At 53.2% G+C, this 19962-nt stretch overlaps 6 protein-coding genes across 6 annotated transcripts; 2 read left to right on the top strand and 4 right to left on the bottom strand.

Moving 5' to 3' along the window:
- Positions 1-1022: 1022 nt before the first annotated feature.
- Positions 1023-1943, bottom strand: J4E85_001762 (uncharacterized protein; the record flags this gene model as incomplete). Its single annotated transcript, XM_051466046.1, has 1 exon — positions 1023-1943. The coding sequence occupies one exon, from the start codon at positions 1941-1943 to the stop codon at positions 1023-1025; it is 921 nt and encodes a 306-aa protein (XP_051330603.1).
- Positions 1944-9586: 7643 nt separating this feature from the next.
- J4E85_001761 (uncharacterized protein) lies at positions 9587-10950 on the bottom strand (the record flags this gene model as incomplete). Its single annotated transcript, XM_051466045.1, has 2 exons — positions 9587-10543; positions 10753-10950. The coding sequence occupies 2 exons, from the start codon at positions 10948-10950 to the stop codon at positions 9587-9589; spliced, it is 1155 nt and encodes a 384-aa protein (XP_051330602.1).
- Positions 10951-12145: 1195 nt separating this feature from the next.
- Positions 12146-15568, bottom strand: J4E85_001760 (uncharacterized protein; the record flags this gene model as incomplete). Its single annotated transcript, XM_051466044.1, has 3 exons — positions 12146-12382; positions 12442-14960; positions 15007-15568. 3 exons carry the CDS (start codon positions 15566-15568, stop codon positions 12146-12148), a joined length of 3318 nt encoding a protein of 1105 aa, XP_051330601.1.
- Positions 15569-16189: 621 nt separating this feature from the next.
- Positions 16190-17448, top strand: J4E85_001759 (uncharacterized protein; the record flags this gene model as incomplete). The annotated part of the gene is made up of 2 exons (XM_051466043.1): positions 16190-16222; positions 16279-17448. 2 exons carry the CDS (start codon positions 16190-16192, stop codon positions 17446-17448), a joined length of 1203 nt encoding a protein of 400 aa, XP_051330600.1.
- Positions 17449-17794: 346 nt separating this feature from the next.
- Positions 17795-18240, top strand: J4E85_001758 (uncharacterized protein; the record flags this gene model as incomplete). The annotated part of the gene is made up of 2 exons (XM_051466042.1): positions 17795-18108; positions 18165-18240. The coding sequence occupies 2 exons, from the start codon at positions 17795-17797 to the stop codon at positions 18238-18240; spliced, it is 390 nt and encodes a 129-aa protein (XP_051330599.1).
- Positions 18241-18890: 650 nt separating this feature from the next.
- J4E85_001757 (uncharacterized protein) lies at positions 18891-19836 on the bottom strand (the record flags this gene model as incomplete). Its single annotated transcript, XM_051466041.1, has 3 exons — positions 18891-19174; positions 19234-19740; positions 19788-19836. 3 exons carry the CDS (start codon positions 19834-19836, stop codon positions 18891-18893), a joined length of 840 nt encoding a protein of 279 aa, XP_051330598.1.
- Between the last annotated feature and the right edge of the window lie 126 nt (positions 19837-19962).

The raw sequence follows: 19962 nt of genomic DNA, 5'->3' as shown, positions 1-19962 counted from the left end.
CTGGAGAGCCGGCGACCGGAGAAGACCGCCGACCTACTACTATGGTAGTCTCGAACTCAACATCCGCCACTTCGGATCGCTTACCTAGAGTGAGTTTTAAACTTTCGACGGGTGTCTTCACCAAGGTGCGACAAGAGTGACGCATTTGGTATGATGTGATGGCGCCCGTCCAAAGACCCTTTAGTGGTCAGCGACGTCTATGAAATTGAGGCTGCACTCGGTATGGTGTCGGCCTCGTTCGCTAAGGCGACAGCCGAATAAGGACTTTTAGATTCTGGAGGTGAACGTCGGCATTACCCAGTTCGTCATGCCGTATCCGAAACTCAATTTTGATTATCGCCTGATTTCGGGGAACATAACAGTCGCGTTGCATCGATTAGGCGGTCTATGATACGTTGGGCGTGAACGTCGCATAGGGTTCAGACGTGCCGGCTGTCTCGCCTGCGAGATCCCGAAGAGAACGGCGATTAAATGAATGTTACCATGGCTAGTACCATTCGCGTGGAAGCAGTTCCTAAGCGGCGGTTGATCCCGGCTTGTGACGGAACAACACTCGAGGGACCGTCATGATGGCAGATGTTGTAAATTTGTACGGGTATTTTGCAGCAAAGAGATGTAGTTCGATTGTCCTTGGTATCTGTGAGCAGGCACTCACAGCCACCATGTCGTTTGCTGAAAGGCGCACATGAGGTAGTACTGTACAGGATAAAAGCGACAAATATCAATCTTGATTCGATGACAGCGATGAGAATTATCCGTGAGGACAAGAGATTCTATATGCAATTTGGTGAAGACCGATGATGGACAAAGAACGAAAAGAGCTAGGGTATAACGCAGATATGTGCTCGCAAAATTGCAGAAGCTGGAAACAACCACCCAAGCGATATACATGCATCGTTGACACATGCTTGAGAAAGAATGTAAATAGAAATAAAGTGGTCGACGTGCGAGTGCAAGCCGAGTAATAATGTTGTAGGCTGATCAAAGCACCAAAGCATCCTCTTCAAGGTATGGCCAATTGTCTAGGCACGGTGCTCGTATCGACGAGCCTCAGGTGGGAAAGAGTCGCGGTAAGCAGCTTGTTTAGGCGCAGGATGGTGAGGACCTGTGGTTTGCGCCTGTTGGTGCTGTGGATACTGATGAGGCTGGGTAGTATGCTGTGCAGAGTGATTTACAGGTGCAAAGGTGGATGCAGGATAGCCATGTGAGTCGTGGCTGGAAGGTGCCTCGGCGTGGTGAGGACCAACAGCTGGATGGTAGCTACTGGTTCTCCTTCGAACGTTGCGCTCTTCCTCGCGAAGTTCCTCTTCGTAGTCGTCATACGAAGCCTCTGAGCCATGTCCAGTTGTAGAAGATGGTGCGCGTGACGGTGCTACCGAAACACGCCTCAGCCGAGGCGACGGCGGTCGGGTGATGTGGCGTTCTGGATGAGCTTGCATGGCAATCGATCTCCAGTAGTCCCTCTCAGAACGGTAATACTCAGCATCCTCGTTCGAGTCGCGGACGCTCTGTTCTAATCTCGAAATGCTCATGGAAGCCTCGCGCTCTTTTTCCTTCCTTCTGGCACGGAAACGTGCTGATGCGCCAGCGTTACGCCTCCTCTTCTCATCGGCGCCTTTGGATGCGGTTTGTGTTTCCACTTGGATGTTGTGCAAAGACCCGTCCTGGCTCTGGATTGTCATGAGCTGAACACTGCTCTGGTTGGATGGGGCCATGGCTATCATGCTATTGCGTTCACTCTCCATGGACACAGACCCCTGACGGGAATCGTGCACTGGGGTGTGTCTACGCATCTGGCCGTATGGTCCCTGAGTGCTGTGGTTGTCGTACTGGCTCGACGCAACAGAGGCTGGCTGGCTGTAAGGTGAGTACTGTGCAATTGGACTGGCACTACCGGATTGAGGGAAGTTGACGCTTGGTCGACGGATCTCAGTACGCATCATGTTCGGCGGGGGAGTAGGAGCCGTAGGAGGGAAATAATGAGGGCGGCCGCCGGCAGGAGGTGTAGGTAAAGCCGGCTGGATTGTCATTGATTCCGTGGGACGTGTACTTGCCGTTAGGAAAGGCGATTGCTGGGCATCGATGGTGCCTGTGGGTGGATTTAACCTGCCGAGGTTGTGATTCCTGATCGACTTCTCGGGATATGGAGGTCGGATCGACGGCCGTCCCGGGGGTTGGAATGGCCTAGCATGCTGTTGTCCTTCCTGTGTGGATTGAGTGGAGTCGACACTATTGGGTCGACTGATGGAGGGCAGACTTTGCGAGTTCTGTGTATCAACGGGTGATGGCGAATCCATCTGAGAGTTGCTACGCTTCAGACTTCGTTGCTGTTCCACCAACTCGGCTTGGGGATTAAGAATGGAGTGGACTCCGAAAGGGTTTCCATATCTTCGATCCGAGGGCGTGGGTGGGGTCCTGGAAAGATGGCGAAGGGGTGGCAGGGAAACAGGAGGGTTTGCCGAAGCTTCTCGCGGGCTCCTGTAAGGTGGCTGCATCGGAGGATAAGACTGGATGGGCGACATCTGTGGGGTTGTTCGCGCTGAACGGGTTTCTCCTGCCGGTGGGTTTGACATGGAATAGATATCGTCAGAGCCCCCTTGGCCGCCCTGACCCGACCATGGGCCGTCGGGCTTTGGATCGTTGTGGTACGGCGGAGTTAACGAGTTCTGAAAACGTCGTGGATAATGAGGGAGAGGGGCCCTGATAGCGGGGAGAGTCTGAGTAGCCAGGGTGACAACGTTGGTTGGGTCGCCTAGAAGACAACCCAAGATGCGTGGAGGTAATGTAGTGTCGAGGGAGGCGAAAAGGATGGTGGATCAGACAATGTGGTGGCAGTCCCAACGGTGTAGTGGCAGCACGAGGCGTGGATGAGTTTCCTAGTAGGGCAGTCGAGGCAGTGTGGGGCTGACGGCCATGCTATACTGGGAGTAAGCGACCAAGGCTGCAGGAACGAGGACTGGAGATCGGTAGCAAAGTGAAGCGATGAGGAAATGAAGCTGCGAGGCAACGTCGGGGGAACTGGTAAAGAGTCTGGGGGTCGAGATCTGTCACGCCCGCAATCGGCACAGGTCGCGCCAGGACCGGGTGTGATATAAGAATTTGCGGTGTAATAGTCGGAGGATGGCTGGCCGGGCAGCAAACCATCGAGGGTGCATTGTGCCCCTGTCGCGCCTGGTCCATGTTGCGCGAGGAAGGGCAGCAAGTACATCATGCCTTGTCGGCGGCTTTGACGACGCGCTAGGCGGTGCCTTGGGCTTGCTGGGATACGCTGGCAAGCTACTTGCGCACGTCTTGCGCGCTACTGCATGTTCGACAGTGAAGATACGCGGAAGCGGAATACACACTAAGCCCCCCACCGCAACAACGCGCAGCTGGCGGCCAAGTAACGACGTCGAGGTGGCCTGCTGGCCCAAACTGACACAAGCGCACTTTGGCGGCCGCGCCCTGCAGCCCCCAGCACTGACCTGCGGGAGACTGTCCGGAAAGACGTCCTGTCATCTCATCTGCAGCTTGCCGGCGGCCCTCCTGCACCTCCATGGCGAGCCGTGGCTGGCTCGCACGCATGTCCTCGACCGCTGCTAGGGCCGGTCAGGCCAGCGGTTGCGGTAGCAGCGTGTGCGTGATGCGCACGACCGTGTCTCATCATGTGCCCCAGGCCATCCTTCCCTTGCCGCTCCCTGTGCAATGAATTGTGCACCTCATTTTGCTTTGTTGAGCCGCCTTATTGGCTGCCCGTCGCGCATTTAAAATCCCCGACGCTTGCCTCAGTGCTGCATATGCTTCGCGCGCTACGCACTGCACAAAAGGCGAGCCACAGCGTTGCATCATTGTGGCCCAAGACATCGATAGGACCACTGGGCGCCTCATCGCTTCAGTGGGTTGCTTCTTGTCCAGTACACCTGCATTTCCGCGGCCAGCACCACTAACGCCTCGGGACGGTCAGCGGCGGCAACGCCTCGTCTCGCTGCGGATGACAGAAGAAATTAGCATGCCCACGCCATGCAGCCACCGAGGAGCGATCGCTTCCGCCTTGGAAAACGTGCGTGTCGATAACGTGCATGTGGACGTGTTGCAGTGGCCATGTGGGGGTAGCAGCAGCTTGATGAGACGGCATGATAGAGATCTCGGTCGGTTGATTTGTATGACGAGCCTCTGAAACTCGATCGAATCAGTAACAAGGGAGGCCCTCGCCCTGCCGTCGCGATAATACTAATCGATATCGCCAGGGTTTGGGTGACAGTTCCCCGCGCTGTCGTGGGGGTGATTAGCTTGTGGAGCTGCAGATGTGTCCCAGCACGAGACTTGTGATCGGACAGATCGTCAGTGATCAGTTTCCATACACAAGTCAGTCCTGTATTGCGCAATTTGCGGCATCCTCTGTGCGAGTACTTTTGTGCAACGTAGCGTGGAGTTTGCGCCAGGCGAAACAGATCAGTAGGTTGGGCTTCAATTGCGTACCCCTGTCACATTGCAAATCGCGTCAGGTGTCGGCCTTTTGATCCTTTTGATCCCACATGCGCACGCCGGTTAGAACAAGGCTAGCTCAAGTTTCGTTGCGACTGGTAGCTGGCGTTAATCCATGTACATTTCCTGCTTCTCGAACCTTTTCCATGACAATTCATTCCCAGAGGGCCGGTAACGGCGTACACGTTGCAGGACCTGAGACGATCTCAATGCGGCGCATGTCATTCCTTCTAGAGTCGCATCGAGATGGACTGGACGCTTGCGAGCAGCTGAAAAGTATATGTACCCCGAGTACGAGCGCATCAAACTCTGTGAAAGCCGTGTGCGGCTGCCGGCATTCTTGGGCAGCCTTTGAAGATCTGGAGCTTCTAGTGAGCCCTTGTGCGCGCTGACTTTGAGAGACTGGATTAGTAGCTGGAGTCAGGGCAGCCTGCCTCGGCGCAAGCTGGACGCCCTCGTGAGGGCCTTGCTCAGGGATTTCCACCAAAAGCGTCATAGCTTGCGACCAACAGCGTGGTCCACACGGCGCCACTGATGGATCTCAGCCATCGGTTGGTTGATCCTCTCCACCAGTTTCCGGCTCCAGACTGTCGGTTGCGCAGCCAAGGCGATAGTTCAGGGGAGACCGCACCAGATTGTGAGGTCACGTCACACCTTCTGAGCTAATCACGGTGTATGTACACCGCACAGCCGCGAGAAGCGTTGGTTCCTGTTCCAAAATGCCGGACGGTATCGCCAGATCAACTTAGAGGATTGATTCAGACGAGATGGAGTGGTTGACTGACTCGTAGTCTCGGTGCAGTTCACGAGTTAGTACATCGCGTGTCCGGTGAAGCTGGGTACTCTCTGTGCCCACAATTCAGTTTCCCAACCCCACTCACTGCCAAATACAATAGCGGCGGCACAACTGCCGCTGCCCTCCGCGGGCGTGTCGACATCAAATTGCCTTGGTTGACGTGTTGTGAAGCTCCAGCATAGGGAAGTGGCGGCACGCGCGTGCTCGTCGCAGCGATGGATGCATCGGCACTTGGCCAATCCTCCACGAAGCTTCGCTTGGGCAGGCGTCCAGTTGTGTCGAAGCGGAAGGGAGACCCTGATGGAGGCATCGAACGAGTGAACAGTCCGCGGATGAATTTCGACATAGAACGCACGGCCCAAGCTTCTGCACGGGCGTTTGCGCCTCTCCAATGCACCTGCCAAATCTGCTCTCAGCAATTACAACAAGACAAACGACGCTGCTATCACGTCACAAACCCTCACAGTATACATCAAACTCCAGTACAAATGAAGGCGACATGTATACGACGCATGTGAGAGCCGTCCTGTAACCAACTGAACGGGCTGCGGCACTCTTTTGTTTGGCCTTGCTACACAGCTTTCCTGCGCTTGCAACGCTTCGCAACCCCTTGTTGACGCCATGATCCGTAATTTAAGTTGTCCCGAGACAACGTCAAAATGAACAAACAATACCGGACATCTGTGGCAGATTCGTGTCGAAGCATGCATTGCGGGACTCGCTTCAGACGTTCTTTGTTACACAAGCAAACACCCACAACCGAGAACACTTTCAGCCGCCTGCACGAGGCCCAGTATCGCCAGTTCATTACTCGTATCGGCTTATATTATCAGTTGTATATCCCGGAAGCGGGAGATGACGTTTCTTACCCTGCAACGCATAACATATGAGGCGGGGGCTAATGTATACAGGTACCAAACGGGTTGCTTGATGCTCGATCGGAAATCCCTTTGTCTCTGCAATCTCGAACGGCCCTCTGGCTCGGTCTACATCGCCGCCAACCACTACAGTGAGCAAAACAATATATGCCACCTCGAGACCTTGCCAGGGCAAACATGGGTTGGTGACTCGCTAAACTATCTTCTGCGTCAGGCTCACCACCCTGCACACCAACCCGCGCCTCCTGATTGTCCTTCTAATCACAATATCTCTTTTCTTGCGCAAGCGCATATTCTTCGGATGCCTTTGCCAGCCAGTGTGCGGACCGGCTCAGATCGAGACATGACAGCGTCGACTACCAAGGCGTAGATCGGTAGATACAGTACGGCATTCAGGTGACAAAATGATGACCTTATCGTTGTCGAAGCAAGTCGCGGAGTATCGATCGCACACCACAGCTCCCTTTCGAAGGACGCGATACCAACACAAACAACCGTTTGCTCGTCCCAATCTCCTTTTGACTCATTATACACTAAGGCTGATACAACACTCTTGGTAGCAAAAGATTGCATGCAGGTCAACTACAGTACACAGTAACGTTGTGATAAGGCCTACTTGGAGTCGACTCATGCATGCAAGATACTTGATCGACATTAGCAGATCAGTACTCCGAACTGCCCTGCACCCTGAACAAACGCTAGATGCTGCATAAAAGTTCCGGATAGCCGTGGTCGGCCTGACCGTGATGGCCGGTGCTTACTAGTCTCACGACCCTGTTCACGACGAATCGGTCAGCGATGATCTTTCGGCCCTATTCAACAATATTCGCGTCTCCGAGAGTACGGTAACAGCCCCCCCAGATCGAGCTGCCTGTTCTGTCGACCGACATGAACATGGGGATCGAACTTTGTCCTTTCTTGACTTTCGCATCTCGTTAGGATTTTCTTATCGAGATCAACACGAGATGCTTCAATGAGATCACACATCAACAATTCCCTACACGAGAAAGATTCAGTGACGAGGACTCAGACCCTGCTTCTGAATTTTCATCGCTTCACGTCTCATAAAAACCCCTACCGTTTGTTTAAGCCACCGCTTAATGACCCCAACCGCACCTGAGTCAGCGCTTGGGTGGGACACCGACGGCGATGGCAAGAACCTAGCAATGAGTTCTCAGCATTCACCAGCATCCAAGTTAGGTACACCTCCGCACTGAGAGGCTACTGAGAGGCTACTCAGAGGACGCGAATCCGAACACTAACTAGGTATCTCCCATATCTTTCTCACTCGGTGGGGCATAATCTATTTGTCATGTCCGATCTCATGCAAAGCAAACAACGTCCATCCCAACTCAAGACCTGCAGCTGATCTGGCACGAGAAAATTCACGCATGTACGCCAAATGTAGATGTAACGTCCGAAAGTGTTGATCAGAGAGGGGGAATATAGCACCAAGACAACGGCTTCCTAGCCATTTCGGGATGCGTGGACAAATTGCACTAGATCACTTTCCTTTGTCGAACATCCTATGTGAAAGTTCCACAGATCACACAGGTCTTAACAACCAAGGGCAGTCTGTCACGTTGGATAGGAACTCGCCGATGCAGTTGCACACCAGAGCGGCACAGCATCCCTCGTTCACTCCTCCTCAACCCGTATCCACAAAATTCGTCATCAGGGTCCTCGGAACGAATTCCTTCTCGTCAAACCGTTACGACATCCTCCACTCCACTCCACTACACAGACTCCTCAATCCTCAATCTTCAATCCTTGGATCTCTACTAGCCTGTATACGTTTGTCTCGCTTCACGTCAAGTCACGCGTATAAGCGGTTGGATGTATACACGCTACATAAGCGAGAAGCGCGCAGGATGGGCTTCGGCGAGGACAATGCACATCACCCCAAACTGCCATGTCCCATCGTGACGAAGATTGCACATCTACCATGCTTCGAGACTGGAATCGCTAGAAATCCCTCACCTTCTAGCCAGCGATTGGAGGAACATACAGCACGTCCAAATACGCGAACTGTGCCGCAAATCCCTTAAGCAAGGAGACCTCTCCATCGAGAAATTCGCTACCCAAGAACCGGTCTGTCCATACACACACACACACACACACACACATACAATGGCCTTATACAAACAGGCCCCTTCCAAAGGGCTGATATGACGACCGGGGGTTAGCGTTATGCATAGACGCGCGCTTCCTATCAGAATCTCGCGATCCCCGCGCTTCCTTCCATCCTTCCATCCTTCGAATCCTTCCAAGCCCTGTTTTCATGGTCTTGGGGGGTACGTCGTTGCCGCGTCAAGCGACGTGCAGCACCTATTCCTCCGGTGAGGTGGTATGCAGGTAACGCCCACATGCACGCGATATGTGTGACCGCCACAGGCCTATCTTTCCCTTCGATCGGCTATGGGTGCCGGAACGTGTCGAAGTCATGCTTTCAAACGTCCCGCTGTGCGGATCTCTTCATCGGGATGTGAGGCTTGCTCCTCGCCTACCCTAGGCGGTGCGATGGTCATGGTCAGGCTGGCAGCTTCCGATGAGGACGCGAGAGATGGCCACGGTCAAAAGAGCGTGGAGACTACTGCGCCGCAGACATACGTGTCGGGCTGAGGACTGGGTTGGGTACTTCCTCGTTGTGGTAAGGAGAGCGCGACGGAAATGTCACCTGCGAGCTGTCACGTCTGCGTTGGGAAATTCGCGCCGCATGACTAGTTCAAAAGAGATATATGTTGTGGTCTGCTATGTGCATCAGAGCAAGGTTCGAGGGTGGTGGTCTGGGGGTAAAGCTCCTAGATCCCTTAGACCCGGGAGTCGGAAGATCGCATTCGTCCCAGTTGGGCGAGAAGCTGACTGAAAGGGTGACTATGTTATGATAAAATGCGAGATAATGCCTATTCGGTGAGTGTAGTTAACAGCATCCTATACCACAGTGAGCTTAACCCAAACGGTCTCGTTGGGCTCCACTGCTGCTCTCAGCTTGCTTCACTGTCGCAGCTACAGCTACCATAGGATGGCGTTAAGGCCGCAGGTTTTCGGATCGTCTATTGTTCGTCGTTCTCTCTGTTTCCAAGGCGATGTTATGGTGGTATTGCAAGGGTAAGCGATAACGTCTTGATCTCCACCGGTCGTTAACTCCTTCTTCGCCCAGACTTAGCTTAGCGTACTGCGATCGAGTGACCTCAGTTGCATCTTGAATCCTTTCGTATCTGCATATCTTCTATATCATGCAGGTATCATCATATCGGTCATGTTGCATCAAGGAGTGATTACTGATCGGTGATCTCGTATGTAGGCGATTTCGATCATCTAGGGCTTGGGAGTAGGCCATATTCCAGATACTTCCGATGGCGATCTACATCTGCTATGTCGGGAAAGAAGCATCGCTTCGAGATGTGTTGCTCACGCCCATCCATCTATGTAGCACTTCCACACCATCCTACTCTGCAACAACCTTCCCGTTCTCCTTTCCGCCCTCAACAGCCGCTCCACCCTTGAACTTGAACCTTTTCAACCCCCGCACACCAACATTGATCTTGAAACAACTGCCTGCATGCTCATCAACCGGTCCTCCATTCTCTCCGCTTGTACCGCCAGAGCTAGTAATGAATAGCTCTTCGCCAACAAAGCAAGGGCACGTAGGTTGGCTGGTAGGCACCTTGATCTCCGCCACAACCTCACCTTGCGGCGAGATTCTCAGTACATGCCATCCGCCGTGAAGAGCAGTCCACATGTAGCCCTCCTCATCAAGGCAGTGACCATCCGGCACAGCACCCTTTCCGTAGCGCTCATCCTCTGGCATGGTGAAGTACGGACGCTTGTTGCTAATCTCGCCTGTCTTGGGGTCAAAGACGAACTGCCAGATAGTTTTCGTAGGGCTGTCGGCAAAGTACATGGTATCGTCCTTCTTGTTCCACGTCGTCCCGTTGGGGATCACGATGTTGCTCATTGGGCGATCGAGACTGCCATCGGGGTTTAACCGGAACACGGCGCCGTCCTCGCGCCACTCAGACACCATGGGGTCGAACATGAAGCCGCACCAGAAGCGGCCTGCAGAGTCGACAGCGCCATCATTGCCGCGGAAGTTCTCGTGCTTGTTAGCTGAGATTTCATCCTCAGACCAGACTTTCTTAACCCATCGGTATTCGCCGGTTTGCTTGTTGGCGATGCCGTAGCCGTATTTGCCGCCGAAGATGAACTCGGAGTCGTTGCCTTCAATGTCTGCGGTAGCGCATACACATATGTCGTAGTCCTTGACAGTAGTCAGGCTGGAAGGGCCTTTGGCCACATCCACGCGGAGTAGCTTCTTCTTTTCAATGTCCATGAAGCGAATTGTGTTTGTTTCCTCTTCCCAGAAGGGGCCTTCGCCTAGGGAGTAGTATGTCTTGAGCCATGGCTGGGCGATTGTTAGTGAGTGAATTCCTCTTGGAAATGGGAATAAGTGTCGCGTCGCTCTTATGCGTCTTGTGAGCGATAGGCCAAACATAAAGAGTAGTGTTGCGATGCTCAAGATGCGGCTGTATGACCTCAGCGGGGCTGGGCCACCCAAGTACCCCTCCTACGCCACCTCGAGGAAGGCACCCCAAGGAAACCAAATCCACGTACCTCTGTAATCTCATACTTCTTGATTCCAGACATTGCTGCAAAAGTCTCTGGGGCCTGGTTTGATGTAGGAGTGTCGCTCTCTTCGGCCTTTTGTTGGCTGCTGGCTTGTTGATGTTGTAGTGTATTGTTGTTCTTTCCCGAAGCGCCCGTCACGGCGGCCCTCATCGAGGACCACAATTTGGATAGCGTCGCTCCCATTTTCCGTTATGACGTCCCGATGAGCCGCCAATGAGGCTAGGAAGACCGTTGCTCTTGCTCCACTGTTTTTTGGACGGCTCCCGCGTTGAGTACACCTTCCGCTTCAGCGCGATAATGCAACGTATGTCAATGTCTGTGAGTAGTAGGGAGAATTGAAGAGTCGCAGAGTATTGATTGTACTAGACGTGGAGCAAGTAGGAATATTTCCATTAATCACGGAGCTGAGGAGTCCATATGTTGGGTACTGCACTGCACTGACATCTTGCACCACCTCAAAGGATTGTTGCCGTTCGTGCGGTTGCCCAGCGGCGCGCCCTGACCTCTGTTGCGCATTTCAGCAGGAGCATCGTCTGGCAGAAACGGGTACAGAAGCAGTATAGTGAGCGGTATTGCTCAGTGCTGATAGAATGTAGCGTTTGATGAGGCGATGCTAACGGTATTTCGCCGGCTAATCGGTCCGCCACCGCCTACAGGAAGAAGCTCGTTTGACGATGCTGCGGGAGTGTTGTATCTTTGTTCCGGCTGAACTGGGCTAATCTCGACACGGCTGCCGTTGTCACGCGTCTTCTGGAACTTTATGTGGAAGATTTTGATTGATTACTGAGGGGCGTATCGCCTGTAGGTGATCTGGCCTGTTTGTCTACCTCCAACGTTTTGCACGTGCCTACAGAGTTAGGGGGGTTGACGTGCCACGCAGGAGGACCTGCGGTACCTATCTGCCTCCAACGAAAAGTCTGTTAGCATCAATCTAAAGTCGGCCTTTTCTCCGTTTCGCTGGACATCCTGACACCAATAAGCCCGGGTTCGATAAGCATCATGTTGTCAATGCATTGGCGAGTGTTTCCAACGAATACCCAACACCGGAAGTCCTCTTGCGCTCGACCGAGATTGCAGGTAACGGTTGAGACGCATGCACATCTATCCGAAGCAGCAGTGGACTGATCATACATCCGTGCTGCTTCAGCATGACGTCGAGACACCATGAGGGAGATCGCAAGACTGTAGCATGTGCTGCGGACGTGGAACTGTTCATCTGCACATGATCAATGTGTACTCTGCTGTCTGCTATTCAATAAAAAAAGAGGGTCCCAATGACCAAACGCCATATATGCAAGTCGAATTCTATGCGCCTTCCACCTATCCCCTAGATAAAAAGAAAAGAAAAAGGTTCAAACGGCACTTTCCAAGCCTACAACTACCTCTGCTCCACAAGCAGCAAATGCATAGCCGCATATGCCAGCACCACAAACGCACCGGCAAACACGCCCAGCCCAATACAATCCTTCCACAGCGCCTGCGTGTTGAAACCAAACGAGCTGAGGATAGCGGAGCCAGGGACTTCAATGTCGAGGCCGTACTTGTGGTCGATGAGGGAGAGGTATTTGACTTCGTTGACGATGAGGCCCTCGAAGGCGTAGTGGAAGATTGATAGCTGGGAAGCATATGTTAGCAAAGATGGACTTGTGCGTGAAGGGGCGAGTTGGGACTTACCGATTGCAGCCACTTGGCTATAGCAGGAATACTCTCCTTGTTGAGAAAGAAGCCAGAGAAGAGGAGACTGAAAAGCATGACTAGCACGCCGATCAGGTTGGCGACGCCTGAGTTGCGGAATACAATGCCGATGAAGAGGAAGATGGCTGCGGCTGCGAGGTTGAACAGGACGAGGAAGAGCGTGAACTTGAGGAAGTTGGGCCATGCGGGGATGAGGCCAGTCATTGGGTACACGATGATACCGAGGATGATGGGTGGAAGTAGGCGCAGAGGAATGATGTCGAAGATGACCTTGGCGGCGAAGTAGGCGGGTGGGGAGTAGTATCCCTTGGCACGTTCGCGGGTGAAGAGGAGTCTTTCGGGAGCGAAGACGGTGAGGATGGTCAAGCTGCTGAAGCCGAAGAGTGACAGGACGAACAGGAATAGACCGAGGCGGTTCTGGAAACCCTTGATGTCGTCTGTGAGACCGTAGAAGAGGAAACCAAGGAAGACAGCGAGGACAATGGCGATGGCGTAGTGGGTAAGCATGAGCATGGGGTTGCGGTAGAGGTTGCGCCAGGTTCGTCGAGACAATATTCTGAACTGGCCAAAGAGACCGACCTTCCTGAAGCCCTTGAGCTTTCCTGCTGCGACGAAACCGTTTGGCTGTTGCACTCCGTTGGTGCCGTTGGCTTGATTTGCGCTGGCTACCGAGCTAGCAATGTCGTCGCGAATCCTAGCTGCAATGTCGGAGGATGCATAGGCGTTGATCAGGAGGTCAAGGTTGGTTCCAGTGGCGCCATTGGCAGGAGGCGGGAGCTCATCAGGGTCTTCGAGTATTTGAGGGGGCACGCCACCTTGTTGACGAGTGAGCTTCATCCATTGGGCCTTGATAGCGCCTCGGCGATCGTAGGGAGCTTCGTCATCAGTCTTGGGGGACATCGCACCGTCGTTAACAGAAGCAGTGTTCTTCTTCCTCGTGAAAAGCTCGCGTTCTTGCTGCTGCTTGATAGACGTCCTCCTCTTGCTCTTGGGTCGCAGTATGCTAGAATTGCTGGGACTACCAGCAATGTCTCGTTCAAGCTCCGATGTGTTGATGCTAGGAATGGACTTGACAGCAATTGCACTGCTTGCGCTTGTAGTGAGTCCGTCGCGGTTGAGATCACGGTTGAAGAGCGAGCTGTCTTCGTCGATAGGCTTCCGTGCTGTGCTCGCGTGCATGGTAAGATCCACGATGTAATCGGCAATGTTGAAACCAGGTGGGCAGGTGTAGCCGAGCTCGTCGAAGTAGTTCTGGCAGTTCTCGAATGGTCCAGAGTAGACAGCTCTGCCCTTCGCAAGCAGTATCAGTTGGTCGAAGAGAGCGACAATGTTGGAGCGTGGCTGGTGAATAGTGAAGACGACAGTTCGGTTGTAGTTCTTGACCAGGTTGACAAGGCACTCGACGACGTTGAAAGCATTGTAGGCGTCCAGGCCACTTGTGGGCTCGTCCAAAAAGAGGATGCTGGGCGAGGTAACAAGTTCGCAGGCAATACCGACACGACGCTTCTCACCACCCGAGATTCCACGACCACTTTCCTCAGAGCCAATCTTCTGGTTGCGAATGTGGTAGATACCGAGTTGACGTTCAACGTCTTCTACCTTTTGCTCCTTGGAAATGCGACTCATCTCCTTGGGCAGGCGCAACAGTGCAGAGTCGAGGATCGTCTCGTGAACAGTCAAGGTAGGCAAAAGGGTGTCTTCCTGGTCAACGAAACCAATGACGCTCCTGAACTCGTCATCGCGGACCTTCTCGCCATTGATATAGAAATCGCCACTGTCGGTTCCAATCTTCTTCTTGCGGGCCAAAATATCAAGGAAGGTAGTCTTTCCAGCACCAGAGGCACCCATGATAGCCAAGAGCTCTCCGGGGTGGACAGCGCCAGAGATGCCAGACAGAATCTGCTTTCCTTTCAGGTTGTAGGCGACGTTCTCGAAGAGGAAGGAAGCTGGCTTGTGGTCGGCGAGCAATTTCGCATCCTCGTCCTCCTCATCGTCCGACAGGTGGATAGGACCGTATCGATGGCTCTCCGCGCGGTGGGTAATGTACCAGATGGCCAAGATAGCCGCCACGATGAATAGTGCGATTCCTGCAATGACGCCAGCGATCAACGGAGTGTTGATCTTCTTGATGGGTCTCTCGTAACCTGGCACTTCGGTCTGGTATAGACACTCGCCCGTGTCGCATTGTAGGAAGATGCTTTCGTCGCCGAAGATGCTCGAGATGAGGTCATTCATAGCAGGTTCCGAGAAGATGCTTCCGCTGTCTTTGCTGTTGATAGCCGAGATGCCTCTGAATTCAGCAGGACCCTTGATGGACTCCTTCAAGAAGTCACCAATGTCAACAGAGCCATCTTCTCCACAGAGCATCCTGTCAGGAACACATTCGCACTTGATGTTCTCGCATCGGTATTTCGTGATGTTGCGGTCGGATTCGGCGGTGAAGTGGGAGGAGCACGTGTCGAGGGCGCAGTAGAAGGATTCCCTTTGGTCGACCCAGACTGCGATGGTTAGCTGGGAATGAAGGGTGGAAGACATGAAGCTTACATTGGAAGTTGCATTCCTCTGACTCGGCATTGCAAGAGAAGGTCGCCTGTGGTTTCTTGTCCTTCAACGTGTCGAGGATCTTTCTGTTGGTAATGTCGCAAATCTGGAAGTTCTCCTTGACCAGCTGGCCGTCCTTGTAGCAGACGCCGCCCTCTCCATCCGGCATCATGGCGTTGCAGGCATCGTTGGTCTGGCAGACGTTGCAGTTGATGCCAGACCAGCCCTCTGAGCATTCGCACTCCTTTGCGCCTCCGCGTGGTGAGCGGTTCTTGCCATCGGGCAGGGCGCCGCAGAGGGGTTCTGAGCAGTCCTCGCCTCCAAATCCAGGCCCACAGTTACATCTCCCGTTCGCTTTGCTGCAGTCGGCAAACTGTTTGCACTTGAAGTCTTCCAGGTTGCAGTTGAAGCATGGCGGACAGCCATCGGGTCGGTCGCCGTAAATGGAGAAGAGATCCTGTGGCGAATCGGCGAGGGTGTAGTTGGCGAACGTCTTGTGGGCGGTCGCCGTCGATGCCAGGCCCAGCAAGGCGGCGAGCGACGTCGCCCAGGTCCGTTGGCGCATCGCGTCTTGTTTGCGGCGCGGGACAAGCTATGCGATAGCTATCTAGGTTGTCGTGTGCCTGCTTCTTTCGAGAGTAACGTGACGAGACGGAAGGTGACTGTCAAAGTCAAAGGAACGGCAAGAGCTGGGCAGCTCGCGATGGTGATGAGGGACAACAGGTAGCAACGGGTGGCCAGATGATGGCAGTGCTGCTATCATCGGCCTGCGGCGACGCTGATTCGTGGAGGCTGGGCTGTCTCCAGCCAAGCACCATGGCGGACCGCTAGACCGAGGCACACGCCAACAGGTGATGCAGGCAACATGGTCCTCGTCATCATCGATATCTGGCACAACATGCAGAAGCGCAGGATATGGATATACATCACGCGACTGGCAGCCTCGTCTCTAGTAACGCGCTGATCAACGTGATCGCGCGCCATCAGCGGCGACGCGCTCTTGCCAGCCCAACCTAGCCGTCGGAGCGCTCTAGCAACTAGCTCGCCCGCTTCAGCGGAACCTCGAGAGGCTATCATGTGCGCCCTATGTCAATCCCCAGAGCCCTGAGACATCCAAACTATTTGAACTAATTTTTCTTTGCGGTTTTCCACTCGTCACAAAACATACTCTGCATTGCAAGCCACAATGGTCAAAATCGAAGAATTCGCCGTCGAGTCCGTACGTCCATTCCCCGCATCTCACACTCCACGTGGGGAAATGACTAACTTGCCCAGTGGATGGATGCGTACGAGACGAAATGCAAGTACAACATCGCCGAGACGTGTTGCGCCTCAATTTCCGTCGATCAGCTACGCGAGCTGTCGGAGAACAAAGATCAGCCTGTTTTCGACACCTCGCGTGTCCTGAACTACGGGGCCATCAGAGGAAGTGACGACCTGCGCAACAACTTGGCAAGACTATATTCTGCCAAGGTCACAAACCCCCTCTCTCCTGATAATATCCTCATCACTCCTGGCGCCATCCAAGCAAACTACTTGACTGCATACGCCCTCGTTGGACCGGGAGACCATGTCATCTGCCACTACCCCACCTACCAGTCCCTCTACGAAGTGCCAAAGCAACTGGGCGCCGAAGTCGACCTGTGGAAAGCAACGCCAGAGAACAAATGGGTACCAACTATCGACGACTTGAAGTCGCTCATCAAGCCCAACACCAAGCTCATCATCATCAATAACCCCAACAATCCCACTGGAGCCATTCTGGGCAAGACCTTCCTCCAAGAACTCATCGACATCGCGACCGAAAAGGACATCACCATCATGAGTGACGAAGTCTACCGCCCTCTATTCCACTCCATCATCCCAATAGACAAAGAGTTTCCACCCTCCCTCCTGTCCATGGGCTACAAGAACGTCATCGTCACAGGTTCCATGTCAAAAGCCTATTCACTCGCCGGTATTCGCATCGGCTGGATAGCATCTCGCAGCTCTGAAATCATTGAAAAGATCGCTTCAGCACGGCACTACACCACAATCTCCGTGTCCTACTTCGACGAAGCCATCGCCGCCTACGCTCTCCACTCATCAACAGTGCACAGTCTACTAGCTCGCAACATCCAGCTCGCGAGGACCAACTTAGAGCTTCTGGAGAAGTTCCAACTCAAGAACGAGGATGAGTGCGAGTGGGTGAAGCCTGTGGCTGGCACTACGGCTTTCGTCAAGTTCCACCGAGAAGGCAAAGCAGTGGATTCAGTTGACTTTTGCAAAAAGTTGCTGGAGGCTACGGGCGTCATGTTTGTGCCTGGTAGTACTTGTTTCGGCGAAGAGTTCAAGGGGTACGTCAGGATCGGGTTTGTTAATCAGACGGACGTTATTAAGGAGGGGTTGGATGCAGTGACGAAGTTCATACGGAAGAATCTTGATGAGGTGGAGTTGGCAGAGTAAAGTAGTGTATGGCCAGTAGGAAATGTTTACAAAGTACATACAGTTTGCACATCGCAAGTCGGTCCGAAACAGCCACAGCCACAGCGCCACACTAGCCGCAACATTGAGGGCGGCTAGTGGACTCAGCCCTGTGGACGCCTTACATACGCCCGTCTCACAGGCAGTGAGATTTTACAGCCACGACCAGTGATCAACAATTTATACCCTACCGATACTATGTAGATAGTAAGCGCTGTGATACAATGAAAACCTGTTCCCCTCTCATCCCACCAGATACCCTCCCCACTGTCCCCATCACTCCATCCCCGCACTTCTCTCCTTCAACTACATACACATCATTCCTACAATGACAGACCCATCCAAACTCCAAGTCCCAGAGCCGTCCACCGAGAAGGAGAGCAACAACCCCACAGCCCCTCTCGTAAACGTAACAAGCGCATCCACAACCTCCACATCAACATCCAGCTCAAAACCCCCCACATCAACACCAGACCGCCCCTCATCCTCACATTCCTGGCGGTCAAAACTGCACATACATTCCGGTTCCCGCCGTTCCAAATCCGTTGAACCAGGCAAAGAGCGCTGGCGGGATGCGACGCTGCCTGAGAAGGAGCGATGGAAGGATTGGCAGAAGGCCAAGGACAAGGAGCAGATGGCCGGGTAAGTGGTTGTGACAGGAGATCTTCAGGGGGGTGTGCTAATATGAAGGATGATAGGTCGACGATAGGTGCATACACGCAGTTCTACAAGGGGAAGGGAAGTACGGGGTATTGGGTGGATGTGGGGTTTTGAGAGTGTGGAATCTTGGGGTTAGAATCAGCATCAAGGCATAAATGGAAGATAAAGGCCGTCTGTTTTCAGTAACATGGTACACGAACTGTATGGACGACATGCCCAAGTGGCGTGGAAATGAAAGAAGACTGTGGCACGTAAGAGAGAAATACACACTGCGATTAGACTGTCTAAGAATTCATAAACTGATATCGCACACACTCCAAATCTCGAGAATCATTCTGCTACACGTTCATCGTTCGCTAAATAGTTCCTGTTTGCCTCCTTGACAACGACCACCGAGAAACAACGGGAAGAATGGAAAAGGGGGTATCATAATATGCAGCGATGATCAAGAGATCTACAAGGGGTATAATGTGAAGGGAAGGAAGTGTGACAGCAAGGAAACAGCTTGCCGTAGCCGAAAACCGAGTGCGTGAGCTTGCTGGACGCTATATGTGATCGCGATGTGACAGGGTGTTGAACGCTGTCATGGCAGTCGGAGACTTTACCAATGCGTGTTGAATCGATGAGCTTCAGGTGCTGTGTATTATGGCTGATCACGGAGTGAGACCATGTCGAACACCTCTTCCTCATTGTACGGGCTCGATTGCGAAACCTCGGCCCAGCCTGTTTTGTCCTTGGTATGCGACATGGCAGGCGCGACAGGCCTATGCCTGGTTTCTGGATCTGGAAGGCATGGGGATTGTGATACCGGGTATGACCTCTATTGACAAAGAGATACTCCAGGAGCGACTACCACCTTGCCGGCTCATCCAGACTTGGCGATGAGAACATGAATGTGGTATGCTCAGGAAAGTCTTGGTTGCTTCGATGAAGTCGACGTCCACTGAAGTGGCGTGATTGATTCCTACTCGATCGAGGACGGCGCCGGTATGGGTAGCTATGACTGTTCTCGGCATCTTGTCGAGAAAGATGGGACCTCCAGAGTTGCCTACCCCTTCTTGTTAGCATTTCTCCAAAGCCTAGATGTATCTCAGGGTTGGCACTTACCGCTTACGGTCGATAGCTTATACTCTAAAAGCTTTTCGGTCGCCTGCTTAGCCTCGCCCGCCACTTCGTACATGCATCCAGCTGTCTGACAACGTGGACATGAACCGCGGACTTGCTTTTTGTTTTCGCCAGGATAGCCTACGACGAGCACTCTTGTCTCTACCGGTAATGATGGCGCCTGGTATACAGCTGGCGTGACCTGCGTGAACTTGTTTTCGAGCTTGATTAGGGCCATGTCGTTTTGCGAAGCGAATTCAGAGCGTTTCCATTCTTGAAGCACTATGGCGATTCTTCCGAAACGCTGTTGAACACCACTTCCTTCGAATGAGGAGCCTTGACGGTGGTATCCAATGTACGCCTTGATAGATACTGCTCGAGAGACATTGTTGTCTCCACCACGATCTCGAACGTTATGTGCCGCGGTGAGAACTAGGTCGAGTCCTATGAGGACTCCCGAGGCATCGAACTCGTGATCGTCCTCATCCAGAACCTCAAGCTTAACGACGGCTATTGTAATTCATCAGCGGTGTTACCACTTTGGCAGCTGTAGTCACTTATATCGGTAATCTCCGTTTGCAGCTTTGTACCGGGCTTCGTCCACATGAAATCGAAGACTTTTCTTGACTAATGCCTCAGTCCATGGCCCATACGAGGTGAGCTTCCAAGCCTCCAACTCTTTCCGGACTGTGGGCCTACTGTTATTCTTGTTTGGTTTTGGGCATCCACCAC

The sequence above is a fragment of the Alternaria conjuncta genome (assembly GCF_024043145.1).
Source record: "Alternaria conjuncta strain BMP 0040 chromosome Unknown scaffold_2, whole genome shotgun sequence".
NCBI classification, from domain to species: domain Eukaryota; kingdom Fungi; phylum Ascomycota; class Dothideomycetes; order Pleosporales; family Pleosporaceae; genus Alternaria; species Alternaria conjuncta.
The sequence above is the reverse complement of the archived record's forward strand: the minus strand, read 5'-3'. Positions and strand labels throughout refer to the sequence as shown.